This window comes from Silene latifolia, chromosome Y, assembly GCF_048544455.1.
Source record: "Silene latifolia isolate original U9 population chromosome Y, ASM4854445v1, whole genome shotgun sequence".
NCBI lineage: Eukaryota > Viridiplantae > Streptophyta > Magnoliopsida > Caryophyllales > Caryophyllaceae > Silene > Silene latifolia.
This window is the reverse complement of record NC_133538.1, coordinates 256,312,799-256,334,476: the sequence shown is the minus strand read 5'-3', so window position 1 is coordinate 256,334,476 and position 21,678 is coordinate 256,312,799. Positions and strand designations below refer to the sequence as shown.

At 44.1% G+C, this 21,678-nt stretch overlaps 2 protein-coding genes and 1 non-coding gene across 3 annotated transcripts; 2 read left to right on the top strand and 1 right to left on the bottom strand.

Annotated features, from left to right (window-relative positions):
- The first annotated feature begins 13,507 nt into the window (after positions 1-13,507).
- On the top strand, positions 13,508-14,215 carry LOC141630493 (uncharacterized). The gene has a single exon (XM_074443301.1). The coding sequence runs from the start codon at positions 13,508-13,510 to the stop codon at positions 14,213-14,215; it is 708 nt and encodes a 235-aa protein (XP_074299402.1).
- A 1,227-nt stretch (positions 14,216-15,442) lies between these two features.
- On the top strand, positions 15,443-16,211 carry LOC141630492 (uncharacterized). The gene is made up of 2 exons (XM_074443300.1): positions 15,443-15,818; positions 15,925-16,211. Exons 1-2 carry the CDS (start codon positions 15,443-15,445, stop codon positions 16,209-16,211), a joined length of 663 nt encoding a protein of 220 aa, XP_074299401.1.
- Positions 16,212-19,332: 3,121 nt separating this feature from the next.
- On the bottom strand, positions 19,333-19,439 carry LOC141637049 (small nucleolar RNA R71). The gene has a single exon (XR_012541613.1). It is a non-coding gene; the product is annotated as a small nucleolar RNA R71 (small nucleolar RNA).
- Between the last annotated feature and the right edge of the window lie 2,239 nt (positions 19,440-21,678).

The window sequence follows — 21,678 nt, the reverse complement described above, 5'->3', positions numbered from 1 at the left end:
ACCTCGCAGCTCCCACCGCTTGTACTTGGAGACGGCGATCGAGCGGGTTTGGTACTTGGGCGAGCGCTTAGCCCGTTAATGCCTTACTGAGATCTTCGTGGTACCGGTCGACCCGCCTAGGGTGTTTTTCCAGGAGTCGACCCCCGACGACGTTGAGGAGCACCTTCACGGTCAGGGTGGTGAGGAGCTGTTGCTACGAGACGTTGACTACGACACCTTCCGGTTGTCGAGGCTTGCGTGGTACCCGATCGAGGTATATTTTCCTCGGTTCTTTTGTTTTCATTGTCTCCTTTGATAGGAGGGTTTGTTACCTTTGATGCGGACCCGAATTGTAGGGGGTCAACGCGTTGATGAGGACTCAGCCCCCAGTTTTCCCGGCGGAGAACACCTTTCAGGGACCGGGCGGTGAGGAGCTACAGTTGCGCCTGCCAGAGCCTGCGGTTGCTGAGGTGACCGATGTTCGCATGGAGTGGAGGTTGGTCGTTCTGACGGTGAGTTCCTGACTTGAACATTTTTCCTCATTCGTGTTTTGCCTTGTATTGTATTGAAGGACCTTTTTGGTTGTAGGTGACGACCGTTAGTCATCAAGCTTTGTGGCGGATGGCTAACCACTGGAGGGCGCTTGCTGGTGACCTGGCTGCGAGGGAGGCTCGGCTTTCTCAGGTACTTTTGTGTGTTGTTTTTGTGTATTTTGTGTTGCATTTCGCGTTTTTAGATCTTGATGATCTGTATTGTGTTTTGCAGGGTACCGCAGATCCGGCGGAGCTTGCTCGGGTCCGTGCTGAGTTGGAGACAGCCAGGTCAACGATTGAGTCCCAGGGGTTGGTGATCACTCATCGAGACCAGGAGCTGACGCGTCGTGAGGACGAGTTACAGAGCCGAGACGCGGAGATTGCTTCTCTCAGGGCTTAGTTGGCTGTAGCGGAGGAGCTTCCTGTCGAGATGGAGCGCGAGACGCTGAAGAGTTCTCCGGATAGGGAGTCTGAGCAGGTGGTAGTGTCTGCGTTGGCGGCGACTCCTCGCAAGACCGGGACTGGTCCGATGGGAGGCGCTGAGTAGTTGTAGTAGCTTGTCCCTGTGTTGGACTCTTGTTTATACATATTTACATTTTGCATGAGGCGGTTTGTATATATGTGTTTTTGGATTGTGGTTCATTTTGTGATTTTTTGGCTTTTTTGTGTTGTGTCTCGGAGGATCGCTATCGGCTGTCAATTCCCCTTCTGCTTTGCATCAGTTCCTGCATCGTTAGTGTAGAAAACAGGCAACAGGTAGCACGTATGCGTAAACGTAAACACGTAAAAAGCATTTGATTGAAAACAAAGATTAACCACGATGCCACGAAGTTAAAAACTGAAATTTGAAATTTGAAATGAATTTTGAAAATTCCGCGACAAGTCGTCACGTTTGGACTCCGAAAGGAAATGATTTGAAAATTTGACCAATTAACTCGTGTCGTGAATTAAATTGCATCGAAATTACTGAAATTGATTTGTGACTCGAAAAATTCAAACTCAAACCGTCAGGGAATAATTTTAGAAAAGATTTTTACGAGTATATTTGATTTAGTTTTTGTGAGGTCAATACTCGAATTTGTGAGCGCTTGAATTTTGAGGAAAACTGATGTCGTGTTATCAATTCTCGATTTTATTTTTGCTGAAAAATTGCGAAAAAGAGAAAAAAAATTCGAAATTTCGACTGACATGGAAATGATCTGTCGATCCGTCGCGGATCGGGGCGACTAGCTCTTCCCCCTTAAAAAAAGAAAGAAAAATCCGTATGTTTAAAGCTGCGTCATGGAAACCGTGTCGGATTTCGTAAAACGCAAAAATAAGGAAATGTGAGTGTGAGGAAACACAAAATGTCCTGGATTATCCCGAAGAGGCCTGAGCGTTCTGGCGGGAGGTTTGAGGTGTCAGGAGAAAACACAACTTGAAAGAGACAAGTCAAACGGGAATCCTGGGAGAAGGCCTAAAGAGGCGCTAGCGGCCTGGCGATGGGAGCCAGCTCTCCCCTTTTTCTGAAAAACGCGCTGATTTTTTTTTGTATAAATAGTGATGTTTACGCTTCATTGTTTCATCATCCGAAATACAAAAACATCTCTATAAAACCTCTTCTTCTTCTTCCACAAAAAATATTTCATGTATGCCTTTGAGAATGCGTTGCGACAATGGTGCCGGGATTTGTCGCCTACCGAAAAGTATCAACTTATTTGCATGGGAGTTGGTCAATTGTTGGTGCTCCGTCAAGTCAAGGTGCAATCCTCATTTATCGAAGCATGTTCTTGGTTTTGGGATTCGAAACACCATGTTTTCGTTTTCCCGAAAGGTGAAATTTGTCCTCTTGCCGAAGAAGTTGGAGCCATTGGTGGGTGGCCAGTTGTGTTCCGGTGCTTCCTCCGACCCGGTTGTGCTACAAGGAGAAATTTAGTTCTATGTTCGGCTTGTCGACAAGTCAAGTCAACTTCCTTCTTGCTCCGCATGGTGTGGACATGTTGGCTCTTATCAACATCTTTTCAAACCGATTAGACGCCAATGTTTCGGAGGTGGCTAGGAGACGGGCTGTTGCCTTTTGCCTTATCCATGTGTACCTCTTTGTTGATGCTTTGAAGAAGGAGGTGCCGAAATGATCTGGTAGCATGACCTTTGTTCATGTGGTTTAGCAAATGGAGCATGGTAGAGATCCATCATGGTTGGTGCTTGGCGAGATCATCCAAGCTTTGGACAAGGAAGGCTCTTGTGGAGAGGCTCCTTCATTTGGGTCCCCAAGGATCCTCCAAGTGTGGCTATTGGAGAGGCTAAGGTATGTAGAGCCTCAAATTGATTGTTCTTATTCCTTCCGTCACCTTACTATGAGGAAAAAGTTGTACCCGGATAGATTTGCTTCCACCGAGGCTTATTGGGTCGCAAGATTGGCGGAGGAGAGTGGTCCTCACATCCGTTGGGTGGTGCCATGGTGGCACTTGAGGTCCTTCACGGGGTTGCCCGCTTCGGGTGCTAGTCCTCGTTCTTTGATGGTGGTGGGTTTGAAGGTTGCTTCCTTCATCTATCCCGAAAGGCTCATGAGGCAAATGGGGCGTCAACAAAAGATGCCCGCTCAAGATACCCTTGTCCAAGAGAATGTTTTCCGGAACTCTGAGCTTGTGGAGGTCTTTGAAAGATGGTGGGCCACTCGGCCGCTTTGGGAGGTACCAGACCCCGTTTCCACGACATGGGTGACTCCCGCTTATGTCAAGTGGTCAAGAGCTTCGTCCTTGGAAGAGAGGTCCAAATTCCGTAAGGACGAGGCTGTCGACTTGAAGTATCGAGAGGTTGGCAAGGCCAACCGCGACTTCTTTGAGGATTATGTTGATGGAGCTAGCCCCGATGTGATGAGACCACCAAAGAGGAGAAGATCGGGTCCCAAAAATGTGATGGGCCGTGCATAGGCTCGTTTCGGGCCGAACATGGGGTCTTGCACTAGACCGGAGACCGTTGCCGTTGTAGATCCATTGAGGATCCGTTCTGAAGAGGAAATCCATGCTAGGCGTGCCAACAAGAAGAACAAGGGGAAGATGTACCCCGAGGGAAAAGGCAAGGGTAGAATGGAAGAGTGAAGACCTCCATTACCCACTTTATTATTATGTTGTATTATTGTTGTGAGTTTTTATTATGTTGTACTAGCTATGTTTTGTGTGTTTTGTGCTAGTTTTATTATGTGAGGTGTTTTAGTCGACACCTTAGCTTTGACAAGTTGTAGACTCGTCGAGCTTTTATTTGTTGTTGGAATTGTAATCCCTCCCATTATTAATTAAATAAGAGGATTGCTTGTGTCAAAAATTGTGAACGCTTGTTTCTTCCATCCATTTTGTAAAGGCAATTCGATTTGAATCGTCCTAAACGTTTGCACTTGGGAAAGTGGGATTTTTTGGGAGGAAGGGACAAAGGCTTATTTGTTGGTATTTTTTGTGGGGAAAAGGGAATGTTGTTCCCTTTTCTTTTTTGTTTGATGGGGATGTTTTTTTATATGTGGGTTTTTTTTTATTATTATTTGGATGGTTGTATCCTTCCTGTGTAGGAAAGGACTGCCTACGTATCCACGTGGATAGGTGAAATCAAACCACAATCATAGTTCGAAATGTTCTATAAATTTGATTGGGTTTTGTGGTTGTATCCCTCATGCATAAGAGGGACTGCCTACGTATCCACCTGAAGAGGTGAAATCAAACCATGCTCGTAGTTCAGGGTGTTTTTGTGAATTTGTTTTAGTGCAAATGGATGTTGCCTTTGACAGATCAAAGGACATTCGAAACGGGCAAGGTGCCGCAACTTAGACTCGATAAAACATGCAATTTCAAATCAGAACGCGTTGAGGAACTTGAGTTGAAAAAGGGTTAAGGTGAATGCTAGTTGTAAAACTAGGCTGAGGTCGTTGGTTGCTATGGTTCAAGGGTAGTATTTCTTGAGTTGGTCTAGGTTGGCCAGGTTTGTAAAATCCTCCCCGTCTAGGTCACTCAGTCTCACTGCGCCCCCCGAAAGTATTTTCTTGACCAGGTATGGCCCGGCCCAGTTGGGTTTGAATTTTCCCCTCGGATCGACGGGTAGTGGTGCTCGGACCGACTTGAGGACCAAGTCGCCCTCCTTAATGTTCCTGGGTTTGACCTTCTTATTGAATGCCCATTGTATACGTCGTTGGTACAGCTGGACGTTGTGTAAGGCGTTGAGTCGCCGCTCGTCTAGAAGAGTGAGTTGCTCGTACCTTTGACGGGTCCATTCCGCCTCAGGAAGTTGACTCTCTAACAGGATACGTAGAGAAGGGTCCTCTAACTCTACCGGTTGAACCGCCTCCATGCCGTATTCTAGGTAGAAGGGTGTGGTGCCTGTCGGTGTTCGAATAGAGGTTCGGTATCCCCAGAGTGCGAATGGGAGTTTGCTCGGCTAATCGCGGTAGTTGTCTTGCATTTTCTTAATAATGGTGACAAGAGTTTTGTTAGCTGCCTCCACCGCTCCATTAATTTGGGGACGGTAAGGGGATGATCGATGTCGTTTGATCTTGTATTTGTCCAACAAGGCCTGAGTTTCCGCCCGGAAGTGAAAGCCTTGATTGCTGATGATTTCATGGGGTACCCCATATATGAAGATGATGTTGTTTTGGATGAACTTGGCCACTTGTTTGGCGTTCAGGACTGCATATGGCTGGGCTTCTACCCATTTAGTGAAATAGTCGATGGCGACGAGGACGAAACAATGCCCCTTGGTGCCTACCGGGTTAACTTTCCCGATGATGTCGATGCCCTAGGTCGAGAAAGGCCAGGGTGATGTCATGGTGTATAAAAGGTATGGTGGTATGTGCTGTATGTTGGCGAAGATTTGGCAATTGTGGCAATGTTTGACGTAGTTATGGCAATCGGCTTCCATGGTGGTCCAGTAGTAACCTAGCCGCATGATTTTTCTGGTAAGCATCATTGCGCTCATGTGAGGGCCACATTCTCCGTCGTGGACTTCTCCCATGACTTTTTTGGCTTTGTGATGGTCAATGCAAAGGAGGAGAATCCCTTGGGGTGTTCTTTTGTATAATTGATTTTGGTTTATCACGAAATGTGATGCAAGTAAACGGATGGCTCTTTGTCCTCTTGGGCAAGAGTTAGGAGGGAATTCGTTTTTGGTTTTGTAGTTGAGGATGGCTTGGTACTAAGGTTCGACATGGCTTTCCTCGTCGTTGTTGATGGCACAAATGTGAGCTGGTTCTCTCCTTTTCTCGACACATAGGGGCATCGACGTCATGTCGTCAGGTATGTTGACGAGCGCGGCAAGTTTTGCCAGGGCATCAGCAAATTGATTTTCCTCTAACGGCAAATGGAAGTAGTCGACTTGGTCGAAGAACTCGGCCTCTTGATTGATCTTTGCTCGGTAGGGAGCTAAGCTGTCACTTCGGATTTTCCATGATCCAGACACCTGATTGATGATGAGCGAGGAATCGTCGTGGACCCTCAGTCTCTTGATGCCAAGTGTGATGGCTGCTGGCCGATGAGGCATGCTTCATATTCAGCGGCATTGTGGGTGACGGCAAAGTCTAGCTTGACTGAGATCGGAACATGTTCTCCCTCTGGTGATATTAGAAGGAATCCTACCCCGAAGCCTCTCAGATTAGATGCACCGTCGAAGTATAGGTCTCATGCGTCGGAGTCGGCACAAAGGATGTCTTCGTCAGGAAGTGACCATGTGTCGGTCGTTGGATCCTCGTTGACGGGATTTTCTGCCAGGAAATCAGTGACTGCCCTTCCCTTGATAACCTTGAGGGGTACAAACTTGAGATCAAACTCGGACAGCATGAGTGTCCACCTAGACAGCCTTCCGTTTAGTACGGGTTTCTCGAAGATGTATTTGATTGGGTCCATCTTGGAGTAGATGTGCACCGTGTAGCTGAGCATGTAATGCCGCAACTTCTTTATTGACCATACTAGGGCAAGGCATGTCTTTTCCAGTTGGGTGTACCTGGTCTCATACTCAATGAACTTTTTGCTGATGTAGTAGATGGCTCGTTCTTCACCGTCGGCTGTTTGTGCTAGCATTGCTCCCATGGTTGTGTCGGTAACAGTCAGGTATAGGGATAAAGGAATCCTCGGTTGAGGTGGCATGAGGACAGGAGGTTTGGATAGGATTTGCTTTGTCCTTTCGAAGGCTTTTTGACAGTCGTCATCCTAATCGGTGTGATCGAAGGCGCAAAGCTTCTTGAATATTGGTTCACAAACTATGGTGAGCTTGGCAATGAAGCGGCTGATGTATTGGACCTGACCGAGAAATCCCCGAATCTCCTTCTCGTTCTTAGGCCGTGGCATTTGTTGGAGGGCTTTGATTTTGGTTGGATCAATCTCAATGCCTCTTTTGATGACGACATGTCCCAAGAGTTTTTCGGAGGTGACCCCGAATGCACACTTCTGAGGATTTAGTCTCATGTTATATTTCCGCAGACGAGCGAAGAATTGCCGAAGGGCACCTATGTGGCCATCCCGTTCTCTTGACTTGACGATCATGTCATTGACAAATACCTCTACCTCCTTGTGCATCTTATCATGTAGGAGAGTGGTAGTGGTTCTTTGATAGGTTGCTCCGGCGTTGATGAGACCGAAAGGCATGACCGTGTAGCAATATGTACCCCACTGCATAGTGAATGCAGTCTTGTGCATGTCTTTCTCATCCATTTTAATTTTGTTTTACCCAGCATACCCGTCTATGAATGATAGGAGGGCGTGTTCGGCAGTATTGTCCACCATAATGTCAACATGTGGCAAAGGGAAGTCGTCCTTTGGACTCGCCTTGTTCAGATCCCTGAAGTCGACGCAAACCCGAATTCTTCCATCTTTCTTCGGTACAGGCACAATGTTGGCCATCCAGTCAGAGTATTCAGACACTTTGATGAAACCAGCCTTGAACTGTTTATCCACTTCTTCCTTGATTTTCAGGGCCCATTCAGGACGCATTCGACGCAGCTTCTGCTTCACAGGTTTAGCTCCGGGCTTAATGGGTATCCGGTGCTCCGCAATTTCCCTGTCAATCCCACGCATATCTCTGTAAGACCAGGCGAATACGTCCTTGTATTCGTGGAGGAGGTCAATGAACTGTTGTCTTTCTGAGGGGTCCAGGGCTGTCCCTATCCTAAGTTCTTGAGGTTTGTTGTCGGTTCCTACGTTAATAGGTTCAGTCTCCTTAATGACAGGGGTTCTGGTTTCCCGTTTGTCAAGTTCTCTGGCTAGGTGAGGTGGGTAGTCACTCAAGTCAAATTCCTCATAGTCATTCAGAATCGCATTGCAGTTAAATTGAGACGAGTCATAAGCAAACTTAGTGTTCATTAAGTTGACACGAGCGAAAAGCTCGGAGAGGACAGACATCTCATGGTCGGTCAGAGGCAACACAATAAAGGAGGTGGCCCCTGTAACAGGCTCCAGGTTTTCACCTTTCATGGGAGTGGGGACGACCCTAGTAGACTCAGCCTCTAAATCAGCCACGACTTTGTGATAAAACAGCGGGAAGAGGACCTTGACTGGGACACCAGGAGTGTTAGGAGCTACGAAAGACTCTGACTCTGACTCCGACTCAGACTCAGATTCAGATTCTTCTTCACTTCCCTCTTTGAACATAGGGCCTTCTCCAGTTGTGATCTTGAGAATACGGCCTCGGCGATCGGTCCACTTAACGGTATTCCTCCAGCCTTGTGCAACTTTCTTCGGGTCAGTGTCGGAGATCAAGGCGGTTGGCTCAAACTGGTTATCCTTCAGGGTGATGTTGATGATGTCCTCATAGTAGAGGTGCTTGATGTTATCCTCTCCAAAGAGGAGGGTGACAGCTTGTCCATCGAGGCAGACGACGACTTAGACTCGGTTGATGCAGCTTCGGTGTTGTCGAGGATGAAGTAGCAGTCCTGGAAGACTTCCACACCCGGGTACCTGGTCTTTGCCAAAGAGTCATAAATCGGCACCGGAAAGCCATGGTAGAGCTCGGACTCTCCCTCGGGGACAAAGTATCCATTGAGAGTCAGATGATAGGGACGGAGGATAACCCCGTGCTTCTTGCGTTTTCGAACTAAGAGGTTCATCTCCTGGATATCTTCATTTGTAGGTTCATAGCCCAGTCCGAAGGGGATGTTGGGGACCTTAGCCTGTTTCAAGGGAGGTATGGTGCTCTTCAGTGGATTGAGGGGCAGACCCGGGAAGTAACCCTGGCGCATCATGATGCGGTTAACTGTGAGGTTGGCAAACGGGTCACAATCAAAGGGTGTTGATTCATCAGTTATGGCGTTCATGACTTGGAATCCCCACATTTCATTATCATCCTCCTCAATGGCTTGGGAGGTTATTCCCTTTCTCATGACGGCTTTGATCGAGGAAGCCGGAATCGTGATCGTTTTCCCGTTGAAGGGGACCCTGATTTTCTGGTGGAGAGTTGAGGTAACTGCCTTGATAGCGTGAATCCAGGGATGTCCCAGAAGCATATCGAAGGAGGCGTCGATGTCGACCACCCGAAAACTGGTTTGCCTTTCCAGTGGTCCGGTTGCGACAGTTAGAGTGATAAGCCTTGCGACCTTGCGACGAGTGCCGTCGTAGGCGCGTACTCCTTGATTTTTTGGGACCAAGTCAGCTTCCTTAATACCCAGTTTGTGAGCCGTCTTAAGAGGAATGACATTCATTGGGGACCCGTCATCCACAAGGACCATGGGCACATTCTTCTTGAGACATTATACGGTAATATATATGGCAAGATTATGATTGGCTCTGAAGAGAGGGATATCCTGGTCAGAGAAGACGACCGGGTTGTTCAAGTTAGGGGCGTCTCTTGTCATGTGCGCCACTATTTCTACAGGGGAGGTGGTGGAGGGCACAGTTAATTTTCCCAAGGCCTGTAGCAAAGCCTGTCGATGCTCAAAGGATGTTGCGATCAGTTGCCAAATTGAGATTTCGGCTTTTGCCTTCTGGAGCTGCTTGAGGATCGAATGCTCGGGAGCCTTTGGTTAAGTGCCCATGTCCGAGACGACTTGGTCATTCGTTGTTAGAACGACCGTTGGATTGTTCGGGTTCTGATAGGGGCGTCCGGATCGGGTAAGGTGACCGATCTCCTTTGCCTGCTTCCCTGGGACGATATAGACATCCTCAACATCATCTCTCCAGATGTCATTAATTTTCGAATTCCGAGGGCACCTTGGAGGGGTATTCCTAGGTGGGCAGTTTTTGTGAGGGACATTTTTGTGGGGGTGATTCTTGTGAGGGTATTTATTGTGAGGCTGATTATTGTGGGGGTGATTATCGTGAGGTGCATGACAGAATGGTCGCGGGAGCAATCCATCCTGGTGAGGGTAGTTTTGGGCGCTTAGGGGACTCTCCCTCGGGCGTGGTGGTGGAGGATTAAAGATAAGTCGACGGTAGGCGTCGTCAAGTCAGGTGATCCTTTCGGAGAGACTGGCTATAGCTTCCTCAACTTGTTGGAAGATGCTAAGCATAGTTGCGGCACTAAACACAAATACCCCGTCCGAGGGATCTTTTTCCAAGGTACTCACCTCGTCATCAACTGGCAGGATGAGGTGTGAGTAGTCCAGGGTCGGCTCATGGTCGGAGATGGCGTGGATTCCCAAAATGTTGGTTTTGTTGTTCGGCTTAGTTGGCGGGGGTAAAGGCAATTCCCCTTTCTCAATCATCTCTTTGATGATGTGTTTAAGTTTGAAGCAGGTTTCCGTATCATGCCCTTTCCCTTGATGGTACTGACAGTAGACATTAGGGTTCCAGAAGCGGGATTTCTTAGCATCGGTCGGATCCGGGGTGGGTCCGATTGGTTTTAACTTCCCCTGGTCCATGAGCCTCTTCAGGGAGCTTGCATAAGTTGACCCTATATTAGTGAACACTCTCTGGGGGCGCTCAGCTCTCTTGGCGGTTGGTTCAAGGAGGTTGACCTCAACAATCTTGTTCGTTTGACCATAAGGGCGAGATCCGGTTGATGTTGATCCTTGGTAGCCTTTACCAGTGGTTTTGGCTAAGAGACCCTTTCGGAGGTCATCTTCAATGCGTGTCCCGAGGATTTGCAGATCCTGGAAGGTCTTAATATTTTGGTACCTCAGTAAGTTGGCATACACTGGGCGGAGATTGTTGACGAACTTTTCTACCAAGGTTGATTCACTCGACTTGCTGACCAACTGAGTACTTACCCTCCTCCAACGGGTTAAGAACTCGGTGAATCCCTCCTTTTCGTTCTGGGTTAGGACCTCAAGAGTACGGGTATTGGCTTGGATTTCAACATTGTCGGCATATTGCTTGGCAAATTCAACTGCGACCTCATCCCAAGTAGTAAGGTTCTTCGGATCAAGGGAGTAGTACCATTGGCGAGGGATCGGTTCCAGAGAGGACGGAAAGATCCGGGTGAAAAGTTCATGTTTGACCCCTTTTATGGCCATGTAGTCTTTGAAAGCACGGATATTATTAAGTGGGTCCTCCACTCCTTTGAACTTGGGCACATCAGTCAGGCTAAAGTTGTTAGGTAATTGATCCCCAAAAGGTTCGAACCTTCGGTTGTTCTCAAGATGGATATTGTTACCCTAGGCTAGTAGCTATTCTTCCAAGAGCTTTAGCCTCTTCTCGGTTTCCGTCAAAGGTGGAGTATTATGTTCTCCAGCTTCCTTGTTTTCCAGGGCGTCGATACGGGTCTCGACGCGATCCATGGTGACCTTAAGAGCGGTGAGCAGGCTGGCTAGCTGATCAGTCGTGACATCTCTGTTGTTGTCGTTGTTGTCATTGTTGTTGTTGTTGTTGTTGTTGTTGATAGACGAAGTTGAAGACGGGGCCATGGCTCTGAGGCAGAAAAACGGCTCTCATTAAAACTCAATCCGACACAGTTCAAGGACTGAACGCAGACAACACAAAGGCGAGACAAGGATCAGACTCAACAAGACGAGGATGACCGTGTGTGGTACCTCGGTGCTGACACGATTTATGACGTGACGGTATTGACCGAAATTTTGACACGCGTCCAATGTAGTGGCGTGGCACCATTGGACGAGTCTCGTGGTGAGACGACTCATAAGTACAGACCCATAAGTACATTTGGTTCGACTCGATAGACACGAGGCGGAATTGGAACGGTGGATTGAAGTTTTCGAAAATAGAAATTTCCAAAAAGATTCATTTATCGCTTTATGGACGGCTTCCGAAGATAGATATCCCCGCAAGTCGGTCAGTTGAAAGGTTTGTCTTGAGTTTATTTGCAAAAGACGGTTTCGAGTTTGAATCGGCTCGGAAAATAATATATTGTCTCCCAAGACGGCTTTTTGAAATTCAAAATTGTATGTTTTGAAAATCGAGTTTGAAATGTTTTAAGAGGTCTCGGAGATGGTGCATGGTCCTCGGGATCTTGAAAGTGCCTCGAGAAAAGGGTGTATGCTTTTCTCGGGTTTTGAAAGAGCCATTGTCGGTGCGAAACGGGTTAAAATCCGTGTCTAGACGCGGCGATTATAACGGCGTAAAAAGGTGATTTGAAATGGTTGTAAAAAACCGAGTTTGAAAATCGTCGTTACGACGGCCTTAAAAGGCATGTTGAAATGGTTATAAAAACCGGGTTTGAAAAATCGTCATTACGACGGCCTAGAAAGGCGTGTGGAAATGGTTATAAAAACCGGGTTAGAAAAATCGTCATTACGACGGCCTAAAAAGGCGTGTTGAAATGGTTATAAAAAAATCGGGTTTAAAAAATAGAGCTACGGAAGTACGAGGGATAAGAGAGAAAGTCTAGAGAAATAAAGCTCTAACTTTACGTAACCAGCAAGAAAATGGCGAGATCAAAAAATCACAAAAATAATCACAACAATAATCCTTCAAAAAATCACAAAAATAACAATAATACGTCATCATCCACTTGAAATCGAGCTAGGGCGCTGAATTTTGGCAAGGAAGCCTTACGTCCGCTTGATCTAGATGATGATTTAGAAACCATTGATGAAGAAGAGGAACCGATCGATGAAACTTTAGATGCTTCCGAATGGCAACACTTTGGGAATTCAGAGGTAAATCTCCTTAAACTGACTTCTGATGATATTAAGGAGGAGATTAATTACTGCACTCCTTCGGTTTTTGAGTTTGTTATTGGCGCAAACCTGCCATGGAATGTTATCTCTGGGTATCTAAGGAGGGTTTGGCAGGGTGTTAACCTAGACAAGTTGTCTTTCTTGCCCAATGGAGTCTTTATCGCTAGGTTTAAATCTATTAAGGATCAACAACAAGTTCTGAAGGAGGGTCATCTTATGTTTGATAACAAACCCGTTATCATTCGTGAGTGGACTCCAACTGCGGAGCTTGTTAAGCAAGAGATTACGATCTTACCAATCTGGGTTAAGCTGTATGACCTAGACCTGAAATTCTGGGGGATGGAATGCCTTAAGAAAATTGGGGGTTTAATTGGCAAAGTACTCAAAGCAGATGAGGCTACTGAGAAGAAGAATTTCTTAGGGTATGCGCGTCAGTTGGTTGAGGTACAGATGAACCAGAAATTCCCTGAATCCATTCGTTTCCTGGATGAGACTGGTAAGGAAAAGAAGGTCAAGGTGGCGTATGATTGGCTACCAGTGTCATGTTCCAGCTGCAAGGGAATTGGACACAGAGCTGTGGATTGCAGAAACAAAACAAAGAAAGCTCCACCTGTCTGGAGGAAAAAAGTGGTCCATGTGGTGCTAAGTACTCCTGTGACATTAGGGCCTAGAGTGGTCACAATTCCACCATCTCCTGCAAAGGTGGTGAGTAAAATCAGTAGACAAGAGATGCCAAGGACACCAGTCATTGTTCCAACAGGGATTACAGTGGAGTCCTCTGTTGTGGCTCCTGACAAACCTGTGGACCTTGCTGAGAAGGGCAAAGAGAAGGTTATTGAGAGTCCTGCTGAGCTGACTGAGATTGCCCTGAATCAACCAGTTCAGGGGACTGTGCTGGGAATAGTGGATGAAGGCAGTGTTTCTGGTACTCAAACTGATAATGGATAGTATTGGGTACTGGAATGTTAGGGGAATGAATAAGTTGAATAAACAGTTAGAAGTTAGAAGGTTTATGCAGATGAATAATCTTAGTGTTTTTGGCATATTAGAAACTAGAGTGAAGAATAAAAATTGGGGGAGAGTAAGGAGTAATATTTGGAATAACTGGACAATCAGTACTAATAATTCTCATCACAAGGGTGGCAGGATTTGGGTTGTTTGGAATCCTGCTGTTTACCAAATTGATATTCAGAACATGACTGCTCAAACAATGCATTTGAAGGTCCTTAATAGAGGTAACCAACGTCTTCTCTGGGTCACCTTTGTTTATGGGTTCAACAAAGCTGCAGACAAGAAGCAGTTGTGGAAAAGTTTGAGGGAGTATAATCTGGTTATGGATGGTGCCTGGCTCATTGGAGGTGACTTTAATAATGTGCTCTATGCCAATGAGAGAATTGGGTCTGAAATCACACTTGCTGAAGTTCAACCTTTCCTTGACTGTGTCAATGATTGTAAAATCACTGATATGAAGGTTGTAGGCTCTTTTTATACTTGGAATAATAAGCAAGATGTGCTCACTAGGGTTTATAGTAGAATTGATAGGGCTCTTATCAATGATGATTGGTTAGATGCCTTCCCTGATGCATATGCTCATTTTATGACTGAAGGGACTTTTGATCATAGCCCTTGTGTGATTTATCTGGATGGTCCACCTAGGGGTAGAAATGTGGCTTGTACCTGAATATGTGGGCTTTATCTCCATCTTTTCATGAAATGATTGAGAAAAGTTGGAACACCCCTGTACTGGGTACCCCTATGTTTAATGTAGCCTCTAAATTGAAACGTTTGAAAAAAGAGTTGAAGGTATTGAACAAGGAGTATTTTAATGATGTGGAGAATAATTCTAGCCTTCTGTTGATTGCCCTCCATGATATCCAGAAGAAGTTGAGGGCTTCCCCCCTTGATTCTGCTCTTATTGCTGCTGAATTGGAACTTCAGAAGGAATATAAAATTCTGGAGTCTGCTAGGCAGAATTTTTTAGCTCAAAAAGCTAAGATACATTGGATCAATGAGGGTGATAACAACACCGGGTTTTTCCATGCCTCCATTAAAAAGAGAAGAAGTGTGAATAGAGTTATTCAGATTGCTGGGCAGGATGGACAAGTCCATAATACTAGGGAGGCTATTAATCTTGCTTTTGAAAGCTACTTTAAAAATATCCTGGGGGACCATGCCACTGTTAGTCCTGTTCATCAAAATACTGTCAGGCAGGGGAAGATTTTAACTGAGGAGCACCATTCAATTCTCAATGAACCTGTGACTAGGGAGGAGGTGAAGCAAGCAATTTTCTCTATCCCTGGCAATAAAGCCCTTGGCCCAGATGGGTATAGTAGCCAATTCTATAAGGATGCTTGGCCTCAAATGGGGGAGGAGGTAACTAATGCCATACTTGACTTTTTCAGCAGTGGGAAGATGTTAAAGCAAGTAAACAACACTGTGGTTACCCTGATCCCTAAAGTGGAGTTACCTACTTCTGTGAATCAATTTCGACCTATCTCTTACTGCAATGTCCTCTACAAAGCAATTTCTAAAGTTCTTTACAACAGACTGGGAGAGGTATTATCTGAGGTGATTAGTCAGAACCAAAGTGCATTCATCAAACGTAGGGACATAGTGGAGAATATTTTGATTTTTCAGGACTTGACAAAGCTTTACAATAGATCCTCCTGCTCTCCTAGAGTCATCATGAAGCAAGACCTTCAAAAAGCTTATGATTCTCTGGAATGGAGCTTCCTTGAGGAGATGATGAAGGCTTTAAATTTTCCTCCTAAATTCACCAGCATGATTATGGAATGTGTTTCCACCTCACATTATTCTTTCTCTTAATGGAGAAATCTTTGGGTTCTTCAAGGAGCAAAGGGGTTTAAGGCACGGGGATCCATTATCCCCCTTGCTCTTTACAGTGTGTATGGAATATTTAACCAGAGTGCTGAATGTGGTTCAAGAATATGAGGAGTTTAAATATCACCCCCTTTGCAAGCAGTTAAAGCTTTCTCATTTGTGTTTTGCAGATGATTTACTACTCTTTTGTAAAGGTGATGGGAGATCTATTGTGCTGCTTCTTAGAGCTTTTGCCACATTTTCAGCTGCCTCAGGTCTGAAAATGAATGATAGTAAGTCTAATATCTATGGTAATGGGATGATTCAAGGGCTATTGCAGGAGGTTGCTGATCTATCTGGCCTGAAAGTTGGGACACTGCCCTTCAAGTACCTGAGTGTCCCAATTGCTCCTAGGAAGCTCTCAGTCCTAAGTACTCTTCATTCTAGGAAACTTTCGTATGCTGGTAGGCTAGTGCTTATTAAATCAGTCCTAAGTACTCTTCATTCTTAATGGGCCAGAATTTTCATCCTCCCCTCTACTATTATGAAGAAAATTGAGTGCATTTGTAGAAACTTTTTGTGGCAAGGGGATATTCATGCAAATGCACCAGCTCTGGTTTCATGGGAGAGTGTTTGTTTTGCTAAGGAGCAAGGAGGTTTGGGGATTACTGACATTATTCTCTGGAATCGTGCAGCTATGGGGAAGTATATATGGTGGATTATGCAGAAGAAGGACCACTTGTGGGTTAAGTGGGTCCATAGTATCTATATCAAACAAACTGATTGGAATGTTTATGAACCTCCAGCTGGGGCTAGCTGGTCCTGGCGTAGTATTTGCAGATGCAAAAATTAAATGATCTCTGGGTATGCTGGTACATGGTGGCTTGATGAGGATGGCATTTACTCTGTGGCTAGTGGTTATAAGTGGCTCAGAGGGATGCTTCCAGCTGTGTCATTTCATTCTTGGATATGGAACTCTATTAACCTCCTTAAACACTGCTTCATTGGGTGGTTGATTATGAGGAAGAGATTACTCACTAAGGATAGACTTTGCAGATTGGTTGGTAGTACTGAGGATTGGTGTGACTTGTGTGGGATGGATAAAGAGTCACATGATCATCTCTTTTTCCACTGTCCATATAGCAGAAGATGTATTCAGCTGCTCTCTGACTGGTGTATGATTCAGCTGCCTACATCTAATTTTGAGGACTGGTGGAGCAGGCAGGTATTCCAGTCTCAGGCAGAAGGTGATGCAATTGCGGCCATTCTGGTAGCTGCTCTTTATAATGTTTGGTGGGTTAGAAATCAGTGCAGGGTTAACAGTATGTTGTTTAGACCTGAATATGTTGTAAGTATCATTCAAAATGTGATCAGGACTAGATGTAGAGATAGGTGGCAGGGCAGCTTGTCCTTCCCTTGGCTACACTAGTGTTAGGAGGTTGTTGTTTATGACTTAGCTTACATGTTAGCGGTCATATTCCAAATTGTATGAGTTGATGTAATGATTGCTCGGTGATGTTATAATATATCCTTACATTCTACCAAAAAAAAAACTGGGTTTTGAAAATCGTCATTACGACGGCCTAGAAAGGCGTGTGGAAATGGTTATAGAAACCGGGTTTAAAAAATCGTCATTACGATGGCCTAGAAAGGCGTGCAACGGTCGGTGAAAGACCGAGATTTGAAATGGCCATTATAACGGCGCAAAAGGGTATTTTTGAAAGTTTGAAAATGACACGGAAAGACTTATGATCAAGTAGCACATAAGCACTCACAGTTTCATTATATTATGCATAATGCTTACACAGGTTTTGGCTTAGAAGGGTGGGTTACACACCAAGCAATCTGATGTGATCAATATTTGAGCATATTTAGTCCCCGAATTAACGTCGTTCCTATGCTTTTTAGTGCATAATTGGGTCATTTACTATCTTTTGTCCTTTGTTTTTCATATTCTTTGAGGTTTTGTTTCCTTGGTAGGAGAGGAGTGCAAACCTTGCATTTTCATGGCAAAATAGAGCTAAATTGATCGAATCTAATGACCAAGCATCAAAGAGAAGACAAGACAAGAAGGCCTTTCTACATAATGTAGTAGATGGGCAATGATGAAAAAGATCCTTGCATCCCCGACAAAATCCCGGAGGATTGTTGAAAGAAGAAAAGAAGAAATGTAAGCTGAGCTAAGATCCGCTCGTCTCACCCTTCGGGACACCCATCCAGAAGATCCCCAGGACGCTCGTCCAAGCTGCCAGGCCGCTCGTTCAGAAGCTCCCCAATCTGCTATTGTTCATCTTTTATAATACAAATCTCATTTCCTTAATTTCTCTATTGTTCATCTTTTATTTTGGGTAATTGAAGATTATTTGGGTTTATTGGGAGATTGACAACCTTCCATCAATCATCAAGTACTTCTATTATTATTTGCATTATTATTTTGGAATCATCATTAGGTATAATTCTCTTAATCCCTTTTTAATTATTGTTAATCATCTTCATTTATTCATCATGTTTTGCTTTGTTAATCTGATTGACAACCTTGTTAACATGTTAAACTTGATAATGAGTGAGTAATTTCCTTAACTAGGGTTAATGGGGAATTAGGGGAAACCAACATGAGGGATCATTCATGCTTAATTTAATATGTTTTCATAATTTATTTGCTTGCTTGTTGTGATCTCAACTTATGCACAAGTTATGTTTGATGAAATGCGAGCCTATGAATCCTTGCATTTGTTACCCATCACTTACCTTTTCAATGAGACTTGTAAGACATAAACCAACTCGAGTCTCATTAGACCATGCATATAGTTGAGTAGGGAGGATTAAGTCGACTTGTAGGTGTTGTAAAATCTAATCAATTCGGCTCCGAGACCCAAACCTTCATAGGATTGTAAGATATAAACCAACTCGATCCTATCACAACAATAATTGCTTTCTTATAATTTGAGAATATGTTTGTATGATTAATTCCCATGAATCCCCTATGAACCCATGACACCCTAGTGCTTTTAATCAATTGTTTACATCTCATTTTAATCATCTTGCTTGTTTACTTTTATTGTTATTTAGTTTAGTGATCTTCTTATCTCAACCCATATTGTGACACCCCAAGACACCACAACTTGGAATCGAAAATCCTACATCAATACCCGTCTCTTGGGATCCGACATTTACTTACCTCTTTACTAGTAGTAGAGTTGTTTGTGAAGTTATAAATATTGTTTTGGTCTAGGTGCTCCTAACGACAAGTAACCGAAATCTAAGCTAAGAAAGCGATCGACCAAAAATGGCGCCATTGCCGGGGATGGTGTTAACTTAATTTGATTTTCTTTGATTGTTATTAGTTGTGTCTTTCTTTGCCTTGGGGAAGTGAAACTCCTCAAGGTTTGTTCTAATTGTTTTCGAGTTGTTTGATATTTTGCATGTCTAGAAGATCACAAGGTAACTTGTTACCCATTGATCACGAAATTGAAAGGACTTTAACAACCAATAGAACACTTGCTAGAAATACTTTGAGAGGTATTGGTGAGGTTGTAGATATTTAACCAAATACTATTGAGTTCATCAACCCTTTTGTAAGAGAAGGTGAGCAGAACCCAACACAAAATCAATCACACAACCACCCCACAATGCCTAAGTTTTCATCACATTCCGTACCAACCGAGGAGAACCCAACACTTAACCGGATATTTCATTGCAAAATCCGCATTTATACAATTAGTCGAAACAAGCCAATTTGGGGGGATGCCTAGTGAAGACCCTCATTCCCACATGGAGACTTTTTATGACTATTGTGATGCGATTTCACAAACCGGAGTGACTCAAGACCAAATTCGATGGGTCTTATTTCCTTTTTCTCTAATTGGTACCGTGAAACTGTGGTTGAAGAGCCTTGATAAGGCTACTCTTGGAATTGACTCTTGGAAGAAGTTGGCTCTAGCTTTCTACAAAAAATTCTACCCTCCGGAAAAGACTAACATTCTAAGAGCTCAAATTACGGGTTTTAAGCAAAGGGACAAAGAATCTTTGTATGAAGCTTGGGAGCGATTCAAAGGAATTTGTCGCTCATGTCCTCATCATGGACTTAGCGAGTGGTTCTTGGTACAACAATTTTAGAATGGTCTTTATGAAGACTCAAGAAACATTCTCAACATGGGATCAAATGGTATGTTCACCGAAGTTGACGATAATCAAACTCAGAACAAGATTGATGAAATGGCGGTCCATAATTCACAATATAGTAGACCTCGCAAGGCTACTAGAGGAGAAAAGCATGAAGTGGACTCTATTACTCAATTGGGTGCTCAACTTAGTGCTCATATTGATACCATCAACTTGAAGTTTGAAAAAGCTATGGCTAAGCTTCAAAAAGCCTCAAAATCACCAAAGCATCATGTTAATGCCATGGTGGCATCTTCATCAATCTCAAGTGGGATATGTGAGAATTGTGGAACTTTGGGACATGACCAAAGTGAATGTAGGGGAACAAATGAGCAAGTGAATGCTTTTCAAGCATACAAAAGTGGTACCCCTTATTCCAACTATTACAATGAAAACACCAAATTCCACCCAAATCTCTCATACAAAAGCCAAAATGTTCAAAACCCTCAACCAACATACACCCCACCTCCCATGGGAAACCAAAATCAAAGACTCTTTTTCAACCAAAACCAAGGTTATCAAAATCAAACTCTATACAATCAACAAAGTGACCAAGGTTTTGATGTTCAAAAAGCGGTCCTCTAAATGCAAAAGAGTCAGCAAGAATTTTTCACTCAAATGCAAAAAGATAGCCAAGCAAAAGACATCACCATCAACAACATCCTAGCCCACAGAAAAATGTTGGAAACTCAAATGACCCAACTAGCATCTTCAAGCTCTCAAATACAAAAGGGGCAATTACCACCTTAAAGTAATCCCCCAAGACATGAAACGGTTAGTGCCATTCACTTGAGGAGTGGTACAAGATATGAAGGACCAAAGAAGTAAGTTGAGGATGAAGTTGTGGAAGCTAGTGATAAGGAAAGAGTTGTGCAAAACTCTAGGGAAGAAGAACCCACCAATCAAGAAGTTTCAAAGAAAATTGAAGAAAAGGCCAAAGAGAAGGAGCTCATTGTGATTAGACTTCCATTCCCGAGTCGTCAAGCTAAGCCTCAGTTTGATGACCAACTTGGAAAATTCATGGAAATTGTAAAGAATTTGGAAGTCTCGATTCTTATCACGGAATTGATCAATCACGTTCCGGCCTATGCAAAGTACATGAAAGACATCCTTACGAAGAAGAAATCAATCCGGAAGCTTGAGACTATTGCCTTCACTAAGGTTAGTAGCTCCATCCTTCAAGGGAGTTCACCTCCAAAACTCAAGGATCCGGGAATTTTCTCCATTTCATGCACTATTGGTGACACTACAATCAACAAAGCTTTATGTGACCTTGGGGCAAGTGTTAGTGTCATGCCATATTCGGTTAGCAAGAGGCTAGAAATGGGAGAACTCAAATGTACCAACATCACGCTTCAAATGGCGGATACATCAACAAAGACACCTTTAGGGGTATGGGAATATGTTCCCGTGAGAATTGGAAAATTCTTCATCCCGATGGATTTCGTTATTGTTGACATGGAAGAAGACTCCAACATTCTTATTATCTTAGGAAGACCTTTCATGCACACCGCGGGAGCGGTGATCGATGTGAAGTATGGAGAGCTCACCCTTGAAGTGGGAGATGAAACCTTCACTTTCAATCTTGACAAGACCATGAGAGCTCCCCGATTGCATAAGCCATGTTTTATGGTTGATCACTATAGCCGGAAGGATGATAGGAAGAAGTTGGAATTTCAATGGAAACTGAAAGTGGATGATGCTCCATCAAAAGATCAAGGAAATAGAAACAATGAGGGCTTGAAAAGCTCACCCATGACAAGTGAAGAAGATGACCTCATTGGCCAAGACAAGAAAGAAGGAGAGTTGTCTCCATCAACTCAAAAAATGTTTAATGATCAAGTAGACAAAGTTTGCGGTCTTTGGGATGATGAGTTTGAAGGGATATTCAATCCCTACATTGGTAATGCTATGAACCAAGACTATCATGGAGAACAACAAGTGCAAAAATCTATTGAGGACCTTTATCATGATAATGAGCAAGCTTTCGACTACTTCTTCAAGGTGTTGAGTAACATCAACAACACCTTGAACATGCCCCCTTGACATCTCAAATTGGATGAGAGTTTGGTGGAGTCCTCCCTAAACCACCATTTGTAAATATTCTAACTCCCTAACTTGTATTTCAATTATTACATTGCATTTTTTGTCATTTTTGGATTT